Source organism: Apostichopus japonicus, chromosome 21 (assembly GCF_037975245.1).
Source record: "Apostichopus japonicus isolate 1M-3 chromosome 21, ASM3797524v1, whole genome shotgun sequence".
In the NCBI taxonomy this organism is placed as follows: Eukaryota; Metazoa; Echinodermata; class Holothuroidea; order Aspidochirotida; family Stichopodidae; genus Apostichopus; species Apostichopus japonicus.
In genome coordinates, this window is record NC_092581.1 from 10,269,091 (window position 1) to 10,279,844 (window position 10,754).

General features: G+C 41.9%; 1 protein-coding gene across 1 annotated transcript; it reads left to right on the forward strand.

Moving 5' to 3' along the window:
• Positions 1 to 2,175: 2,175 nt before the first annotated feature.
• On the forward strand, positions 2,176 to 5,735 carry LOC139963173 (uncharacterized). Its single transcript, XM_071963723.1, has one exon. It carries the CDS (start codon positions 3,381 to 3,383, stop codon positions 5,691 to 5,693), a length of 2,313 nt encoding a protein of 770 aa, XP_071819824.1. The 5' UTR covers positions 2,176 to 3,380; the 3' UTR covers positions 5,694 to 5,735.
• Positions 5,736 to 10,754: the final 5,019 nt, after the last annotated feature.

Sequence of the window (10,754 nt, forward strand, 5' to 3'; positions counted from 1 at the left end):
AGGTTTGTGGCCTATACGGCGATTATTTAAATCTTGTATTTTGTCTTTTGAAAGGAGGAACCATGATCACATTATTCAAATGATATATGTGGGCAGTGGGCTTATAATTAGGGGGTAACTTATTAAGGAAGGACTAAAATAAGACATTTTGACGAGCGCAACACTCTATATCATGGTTTGAATATATGAACTGAGTTTCACAGATTTATCAAACTTCAACTATGTATATTTTGGAAACGACAAGAGCTTGTCGAAAAAAAAGTTCAACAGAGTTTGAATGAGATTATCACACACAACAAACGTACTGAATATGCATGAGGCAAATTGACTAGGTGTCCGTAATACTTTAACAGTGATGAAAATACAAAGGGACTATAAAAAAGAACCCTGGGATAATCTTGCATTCATCTTCTCAATAAAACAATAGACGGTAGTTTAAGAGTCCCCTGTCTACAAATGCGAGTAATTCTAGCCGAACGATGTCATATCCCCCTCATCAAACTGTCTGATCTTAAGTATAGTTATAGTTTACAGGGAAGTACATTTCTTTTTCTTCTTATACGTCTGGGGCCTGGCGCCACCATTTTCCATGTATACATATTTTTTAATTCTTTTTGTCAACGTTGTTATCATATGAACTTTGTAAGCATATTTGTACTCTACATACCTCACACGAGTGAGGTGCACAGAGATTGAATAAACTTGTAAACTTGTAAAACTCGTTTTTGACATGTTTATGAGCATTATGAAGAAACGGTAACAAACATATCACGTGCTGCCAAATTGCCCCTCGGCTGTTCCGCAATTTATTATGTCAACTGATTTAAAGCGAAACAATATTATCTCAAAATTTAAGTTATATAAAAAGAAGAAGGAACATTTCATCTCCGAGGAAATTTTTGTCAGTCAAGTCTTTGCTTCGATTTTCAGAGCTTTGTTCCCAAACGAAGTCATCTTTATGTAACGGCAGTGGCGTAGCTACGGGGGGGGGGGGGGCGTGGGGGCGACAGCCCCCATGAAAGCTTGTCGCCCCAGTCGCTCCCCCCCCCCCCACTGGGATTTTGGGTGTCGAACAAAAAAAAAATTACATGGGCGAAAAATATATCATTGGTCTGAATGGTCTCGAATCTCCATGATGACCACTCATGAACGACCCTTCGACCGCGGACCGGCAGTAGGCTATAGTTGCTGAAAAACCAGATGTGACATAGCGCATAGGCCGAGAAGTCTACAGTTGTCGCACTGTACTGAAAACGCATGTTAACGACCGTCGAATAATATAATTCCTGCTCTACAAGACTACAACACACATAATTTTTACTACTGAATCTGTGTGTTCGACTGTTCGGGCAAACTTTGCCTTTGTCACTCTTTTTTAAAATATCCATAATCCCTAACATACAAATAAATACTAATACAAACAGCCAATCAGTATCTTGTAACCAGTGCGCATTAACTGAACAAACAAGCTAGTGAGCAATACTATACCCTAATAGAAAGATGGTTTCCAAGTACTTGAATGCCAAAGAAGATGCTAAAAGGTAAAAAATGCTAACATCATACACATGTTTCTCACATCATTGCTCGCGTCATTGCCTCGATACCCTGTTACATTTTCAATCGGGTTTTCACTTCTGGGACGTACCCTGTTTCAATCGGGTTTTCACTTCTGGGACGTACCCTGATGCTCTTAAAACCGCTAAAAATACAAATATTCAAGAAAGGAGACAACACTATCGCTGAGTACTACCGGCCAACAGTGGCGGAGCGTCCAAACAGTCAGGGTATCGGATGCCCCCCCCCCACCCCTGACGGACTCAAATGGACTGCTGGTGCCCTTTTCAGCTTTTTACTTATTCGCGATTATTGACTTTTTTTATTGCACTCTCATCTACCTATCGACATTTGTCACATTTTGTTGGTGTAGTTTACTGACAAAATGCTCTAACGTACAGCGGTATTTAATTTATCGGCACTTAATTCTGTTGTACGAAACTCTTTCCAAGAACTGTACGGGGTTTTCGATCTATTTTTTCGAAAACATGAGCACTCACAAAGATACCACAGGGATTGTGATGAAGCGCATGTACTATCAACACCCATATAAATTCCGACTTGTCACACATATTTATTCTTCGTTTATCTGCAAATTAGCAAGGCCCGGTGTCACGAACGACTTTATTCATTGTACGTGTATTCAGTATATGTTGGTCAGGGTGATAAGTAGGTCACTCGTCGTGACTGACAACTTGTGCGTTTTTTTCTGGAAGCTACGAGAAATGATGGCGCTATTCGGTATTAGCGAGTGCAAATTTCCAGAACATACGGGAAGTAATTTTTAGCAGGTGACCGGATATCGTCGACCAATGAACGATGCACTATCAGTCGTATCTTCGAGACATGGATGATTCTCGATGTTTTTCCGTCAGGATTCCTGGAAAAGAACTTTCGGGAGATTAAACCCGGCTATATATAAGAAGAGATATTTTCGGTGAGGAGGAGTTTAGTTCAGAGTTTTCCGATCTATTGTATAAAGAAATTCATCTGAGATAAAAGATTAATCGAGGGGACGGACGGAGGAACCGGTGGACTGTTTGTTTATTAGATTGGTGCGTCGTTTAACCGGGACAGGCGTGACTTCGGCAGAGTTTTTCGGAGTTCACCCAGGAGGAAGCCATCCTTGGGATACAAACGTTGAGTCGAATTGGACCAGCGGGGAACGGTTTTGCTCCTGACCAAGTCACGGGATACCAGCCTACGAGGGAGCCTAATCCCGACATCGTTGTTGGTGACGCAAGGAGGTCAGAACAGCTACGAAAGGAACCGAGAGCCGGCACGCACCGCGTAAGATAAGTTAAGTAATCTTTTAAAAATTTAACGGCCGTATAATATTGTAAAATCTGTCTGTAATATTCCAAATTTCTAGTACCAATAATCCTTGTACAAATCAGTAGAGATCGTATCATTGTAAATATATCGTTTTGTTAACTTTCAGAAACATCTCAGTAGTCTTTTGGTCCTTTGAGTTTACTTCCCTGAATCTATCTAAAATTTTATTTTTATCGGCTTTGAAGGCCAAAGGAAAAAACCCGGGGTCGCAACAGAGGGGCGCTAGAGGGTGCCATTTTGTATTATCCCACGGAAGTTGTGACAATTAATGGGGGCTTATCCGGGAATTGTTTAAAAGAGAGAAACAAAACGGGAAATTGTTTAAAAGATAGAAACAAACCGGGGAATTGTTAAAAAAAAAATAGAAACAAAACGGGAAAAGTGTAAAACACCAGAAAGGAGTATATCCCGAAGTGACTTACAAACTGAGAAGTTTCTGAACCCATATATATTTGATATATTGTTATTGGTACATGTGTTTGCCTGATTGAATGATGGATATTAGAGAATTAACTGAGTTGGGGGCTAAAATGGGTCTTACGGGTGGCGAACTCTTAAACTTCGTCAAAGAACAGCAGCAGATCGCTCGTGACGAAAGGCAACAAGAAAGGGCTGAGGCGGAAAAGCAAAGGGCTGAGGCGGAAAAGCAAAGGGCTGAGGCGGAAAAACAAAGAATGTTTGAATTGGCTAAGCTTGAAAAGCAAGCTGAGTTGCAGCAAAATAGCAATGGCAATGCCGATTTGAATTCCTCCCGTAGCTCCACTTCAAGCCGTGAGCCAAGTAGAATCCCCACGCCCAAAATGCCTCACTTTGATGAGAAGGAAGACCTCGACGCATACTTGCTGCGCTTCGAGCGATTCGCAACAGCGCAAGAGTGGCCAGAGGAACAATGGGCATTAAATTTGAGTCTGTGTCTAAAGGGAGAAAGTCTCCGTGTTTACTCTAGGCTATCACCCGATGACTCACAAGATTATCAGAAGCTAAAGAAAGCCCTGTTGAAACGATTTCAATTCACAGAGGAAGGCTTCCGTCAGAAATTCAGACGAGAAAGGCCCAAAAAAGGAGAAACATCAATTCAATACATGGCAAGGTTGGAAAATTATATGGCCAGATGGTTGGAAATGGGCGGAATTAACAAAACGTTCGAGGAATTTTCAGATCTCATGTTGCGGGAGCAGTTCCTAAATGTATGCAGCAAGGAATTGGCATTATTCCTGAGAGAACATGACTGCAAGACCTCTAAAGCGCTGTCAGAGCTGGCTGACAAATACTTAGAAGCGCATCACAGGGATCTTGAAAAATGTGTGAAATCTTTCCAAACAAATCAGGGAAATGGGAAAAAACCTGACGGTAACCCCAACAGTCAGGAATACAAAACCAAAATTGTGGACGCTGGTGAAAACAGAAGCACGCGTTCAGCCATAAAATGCTTTGTTTGCGGGAAATTGGGGCATAAGGCAAACGATTGCAGGCAGAGGTTTAAAGCGCAATCGGCGGTTGCGACTGAAAATACCAAACCCGACAAACTAGGATCGAGCGATGGGTCGCAAAAAGATCATCGTAGCGGACAAACCGCGAATCTGTGTTTGATGAAACAAATCAAGGAAAGTGACAGCTATTCAATTAATTTAGCGTGTGGTCACGAGATCCCAATAGTCAGTGCGGCGTGTGAGGAGCCTACCGACATTACTGAGAAAATTTTGTCAGATGTTAAGGAGCGCATGCCGGTGGTTGAGGGCTATCTTAAAGGGAGGAAGGTGTCAGTGTTACGCGATAGCGGGTGTTCTGGTGTCATCGTTAGGAGAGATTTGATCTCCAATGATCAGTTGACCGGTGTAGATCAACTGTGTGTACTGATTGACGGTAGAGTGAGGAAGATTCCAGAAGCTATCGTGGCGGTGGACACGCCCTTTTTCACAGGATCCCTCAAGGCTCTCTGTATGAAGAGGCCAGTGTATGACTTAATAATTGGGAATGTTCCTGGTGTTCGAGGTCCTGAGAATCCCGACCCAGATTGGAGTGTAAAAGAAGTTCCAAGTGAGCAGTGTGAACCTCACAATGTGGAAGAAACAGCTAGTGTTGAAATAGAAACCAGTGTTGAGTCACGTGATGAACCGGAAATCGCTGCGGATCGAATGATTCCAAGTGATGACGTAGGCGATGACTCAGATATTGGAGGTGCCGTAGAGACACGTGCACAAAAGCAAAAACGAAATGAAAATCTGAAACCCCTAAAAACGGCTAATGTTCCTATGGATGACGTAACACCTGAGCAATTGAGACAAGCTCAGAAGGAGGATTCAACCCTCAAAAATTGCTTCAAGCATGTTGGGAATCCCAGACCACTGAAAGGTAAAGAGGGGATCTCCGAATTCATTTTAAGGAATGATATTCTATATCGCAAAGTTTCGGGGAATGACAAGCCTAGTGACCAATTGGTTGTACCCGAAAAGTTCAGAAATCAAGTGATGAAACTGGCTCATGACAGTATTATGGCGGGTCACCTAGGGATAGCCAAGACAACTGAGAAAGTTCAGTCTCAATTCTACTGGCCAGGTGTAGGATCCGACGTAATGCGTTATTGCAAGTCATGCGATATTTGCCAGAGAACATGTGATAAGGGTAGGGTCACTAAGGTCCCATTGGGTCACATGCCCTTGATTGACACACCATTCAAGAGGGTGGCGGTAGACATTGTCGGACCGATCAGTCCTACTTCCAAGCATGGGAATCGGTATATCCTAACACTTGTCGATTATGCAACGAGGTTTCCTGAGGCAGTTCCATTGCGTAACATATACTGAGAGAGTGGCAGAAGCTTTGGTGGACATATTTTCAAGAGTGGGAGTCCCATCTGAGATCCTGACTGACAGGGGGTCACAGTTTACCTGAGATGTGATGAAGGAGGTGAGTCGATTACTGTCACTGCGACAACTCACCACTACCCCCTACCACCCGATCTGCAACGGTCTAGTTGAGAAATTCAATGGTACCTTGAAGAGGATGCTAAAGCGCATGTGTGAGGAGAGACCGTCAGACTGGGACCGCTATATAGGACCACTACTATTTGCGTATAGGGAGGCTCCGCAAGCCAGCACAGGTTTCGCACCGTTCGAGTTACTCTATGGTAGGACAGTGAGAGGTCCTATGGCCATTTTGAAAGAGATGTGGACATCTGAAGTGACTAACCCTGAAACTAGGTCAACATATCAGTATGTCCTAGATTTAAGAGAACGGCTAGAGGAGACTTGCGCTCTGGCTAGATCAGAGTTACAGGAATCGTCAGAGAGGTACAAGAAGTACTATAACCGGAAGGCTAAAAGTCGCAAGTTCAAACCAGGTGATTTGGTGTTGATACTCTTGCCTACTGATCAAAACAAGCTGTTGATGCAGTGGAAGGGGCCATTCACCGTATTGAGTGAAATTGGCGAATCGAGCTATTCAATCGATGTCAATGGGAAGTCGAAAAGTTTTCATGCAAACCTGCTGAAAGAGTACATAAGTAGGGACAAGTCAAATGTGGTTGGGACTACAGTCATTTCAATGTCTGAGGATGAGGAGCAGGAAAGTTGTTTCGAACTGCCTGCGCTGCAGACTAATCAGAGTGAATCGGCATCGGATGTTGTCGTAAATGACGAATTAGGTGTAGGCCAATCACACGAGGTTAAACGAGTGTTATCCAAGTTCACTGATGTCCTGACTGATGTACCTGGCAAAACTGATGTTCTTAAATGTGACATCAAGTTAACTACTGATAAGCCAATCAAAGCAAAGCCTTACCCAGTACCACTCTCGATGCGAGATTCGTTACAAGAGGAAGTTAGGAAAATGATTGACATGGGAGTCATTGAACCTTCAAACTCACCTTATAGTTCACCTGTGGTGTTGGTACCTAAACCTGATGGTACAAAGAGATTCTGCGTGGATTATAGGAAGCTCAATAAAGTAACCACGTATGAAGCTGAACCTATGCAAACCATGACAGAGATATTCTCGGAATTGTCGAATGACAAGTACTTCAGTCGAATCGATCTAACGAAGGGATATTGGCAGGTTGAAATGACACAGTCAGCGAAAGAGAAGACTGCCTTTGTGACTCCAGATGGGTTATGGCAATTTAAAACGATGCCCTTTGGATTGGTTGGGGCACCGGCAGTTTTCACTAGGTTAATGAGAACCATTTTGAGGGATGTGCCAAATGTTGTCAATTATCTGGATGATATTTTGATTCATACCGAGACATGGGATGAGCATGTAGAGTGTTTGGAGTTGTTGTTTCAGACGTTGAGAGAGAGCGGACTGACAGCTCGTCCGAGTAAGTGTGAAATAGGGTTCACTAAATTAGAGTTCTTGGGCCACACAGTTGGAAACGGGAAGTTGGGCCCGAAGCAGAGTACCCTTGATAAAATCAAAAACGCTCCAAAACCCGAGACGAAAACCCAAGTCAGGTCGTTTCTTGGTCTCACGGGGTATTACAGAGACTATATACCAAACTACTCTGCACTAGTTGCCCCACTGTCGGACCTGACGAGGAAGGGTTCACCCAATAGAGTGATTTGGGGAAGCGCCCAGGACAAGGCGTTCAATGATCTGAAGCAAGCGCTTATTAGTCCACCCCTTCTCAGGCTTCCTGATGTAAATAAGCAATTTGTTCTGAGGACCGATGCATCCGATGTAGGGATTGGTGCAGTCCTACTACAGGAACATGAAGGAGAATTATTTCCTGTAGCGTATGCTAGTAGAAAGTTATTGGAGAGGGAAAGAAATTATTCAGTGATTGAGAGAGAATGCCTAGGATTAGTTTGGGCAGTACAGAAATTCCATGTATATCTGTACGGAAGTGAGTTCGTCTTACAGACTGATCACGAACCACTCACTTATTTAAATAGAGCGAAGTTGCTGAACTCAAGAATTTTGAGATGGGCATTAGTACTACAAGAGTATAGATTCAGACTGGAATCAATCAAAGGAAAGTACAATGTTGGTGCAGATTATATGAGCCGAATGTAAGCGGGTTATTCATTCATTTAATCAGATGTAGATGTGTTGATTGTAACACTATTGATTGTTGTTATGCTATCATACATTTATCATTGACATAGTTTTGTCGGATTATAGAATTGTTTATAGTTTATAGAATTTGACATTTATGGAATTGTTAGTTTGAGTATTTTGAGATGGTTATCAATATTCATTAGTTATGTTTAATTTAAAGTTGCATACACGTCCATTTATAGATGAAATATTTAAAATATTTATCTTAAAGGGGGAGTAATTGTCACGAACGACTTTATTCATTGTACGTGTATTCAGTATATGCTGGTCAGGGTGATAAGTAGGTCACTCGTCGTGACTGACAACTTGTGCGTTTTTTTCTGGAAGCTACGAGAAATGATGGCGCTATTCGGTATTAGCGAGTGCAAATTTCCAGAACATACGGGAAGTAATTTTTAGCAGGTGACCGGATATCGTCGACCAATGAACGATGCACTATCAGTCGTATCTTCGAGACATGGATGATTCTCGATGTTTTTCCGTCAGGATTCCTGGAAAAGAACTTTCGGGAGATTAAACCCGGCTATATATAAGAAGAGATATTTTCGGTGAGGAGGAGTTTAGTTCAGAGTTTTCCGATCTATTGTATAAAGAAATTCATCTGAGATAAAAGATTAATCGAGGGGACGGACGGAGGAACCGGTGGACTGTTTGTTTATTAGATTGGTGCGTCGTTTAACCGGGACAGGCGTGACTTCGGCAGAGTTTTTCGGAGTTCACCCAGGAGGAAGCCATCCTTGGGATACAAACGTTGAGTCGAATTGGACCAGCGGGGAACGGTTTTGCTCCTGACCAAGTCACGGGATACCAGCCTACGAGGGAGCCTAATCCCGACATCGTTGTTGGTGACGCAAGGAGGTCAGAACAGCTACGAAAGGAACCGAGAGCCGGCACGCACCGCGTAAGATAAGTTAAGTAATCTTTTAAAAATTTAACGGCCGTATAATATTGTAAAATCTGTCTGTAATATTCCAAATTTCTAGTACCAATAATCCTTGTACAAATCAGTAGAGATCGTATCATTGTAAATATATCGTTTTGTTAACTTTCAGAAACATCTCAGTAGTCTTTTGGTCCTTTGAGTTTACTTCCCTGAATCTATCTAAAATTTTATTTTTATCGGCTTTGAAGGCCAAAGGAAAAAACCCGGGGTCGCAACAGAGGGGCGCTAGAGGGTGCCATTTTGTATTATCCCACGGAAGTTGTGACACCCGGAATTCCCGGAAAGGGTCATTTCCGGCGATCTAGGGAATATCTTTACTCAAAAAAAATTCTGTACGCTCCGCGCCAACCTGTGGTGGCGCTCCGCTTAGATAGTGTCGAAAGCGCCCCTACAGGCCATTCTCACCCCCTGACCAATACCCCTAGCTCCGCCACTGCCGGGCAATCAGTCTATCACCCTAATAATATTTCAGACGCAATCTTTGATGTCAGTTTGACATATAGTTCGGTCATTTCAGTATGTTACTTGGCTGAAAGCCCAGTCAATCTTTCTATACTTTCCACGCGCAATCTGCAGATTTGTCGAAAAATGTCAATGCCGGTGTCAAACTCACAAAAGATATGTCATGATATTTCAAAGTAACTTACCAGATTGTTTTATTTTTTTTTATTTCACTAAACTATTTGATGACCATATTAAAACATGGGATCTCAAAATAAAGGATGCTGAGAAAACTTTAGAGCAGCTTAGAAGGCCTGGGAAGTGTCATTTCCAACGATCTAGGAGGCCTATTTAGCTAAAAATTTCCGGTACGCTGCGCGCCAACTCATGGTGGCGCTCCGCTTAGATAGTAACAAGAAAATGGTCAAGCCCCCCAGGAAATGTTCAAGCCTCCCCAGCGCCCCCCCCCACTGAAAAAATCCTGGCTACGCCACCGTGTAACGGCATACACTGGTAATTTATTACAGAAAGCTCTCCTAATCTCCTTCATCTTGAACTTAAATGGTATCACAGTTATATAATAAATTACTCAAGATCAACACACCAGAAAAAAAATCCATTTCACGACCGGTTTCGTCCTTTTGAGACTCATCAGGCGAAGGTATAGGAATCGAACCCCGGACCTTCGTGTCACAGACCCAAGTCCTTATAACCACTAAGTCACAGTGATTCTAAACTCGTGTGTTGCGCATTAACATTTGATATTGTCACGTTTATAGTCAAACAAACAAGTGTGGTTTTCATAGATGTACATTCAAGAAACCTGTTTTATGTTTTTTCTTCAATTTCAATTGTCTACTCTTTCCCAATTGAGATGTAATTGTAACTTCACATCTCGAACGTAAAGTTGGAATTCACTTCCAATCCAATGTCAAAACAATCAAATAAAACATAGCCTTACTCGATAACATTCACATCTAGATGTTATGGTTTGAATCACGTGCATATCTTTTAAGATATTAACATGATATAACTTAAAAAAACATTAGTTCATTGTACTCCTTCATCTATAGTTCTTTCAATATTATAAGAAAGACAATGCCATCTTCAATTGTGTGAATGAATTTTAATTTTTCAAAGGATTTTAAGATGAAATTTGCAAAATTCATGAAAGTTCTATTTTTTTATTAAAATTAATCGAGTGTATCCAGTAATTAGCGAGCGTCCTTTTATCATCAAAGAGATTGTCTTGCATAATTGTTGTTCCACTTGGCAGTGGGAAAGACAAAACAAAAGAATTACAGAACACATTCCATCATGTAAATTAATTTGCTGCTAAAATCGCAGCAACGCCTTCATTATTAGCACAAACTTGACATTATTTGTAAAGTCAAGATGAAATAAAGAGAGTAAAGCACAAAGACAC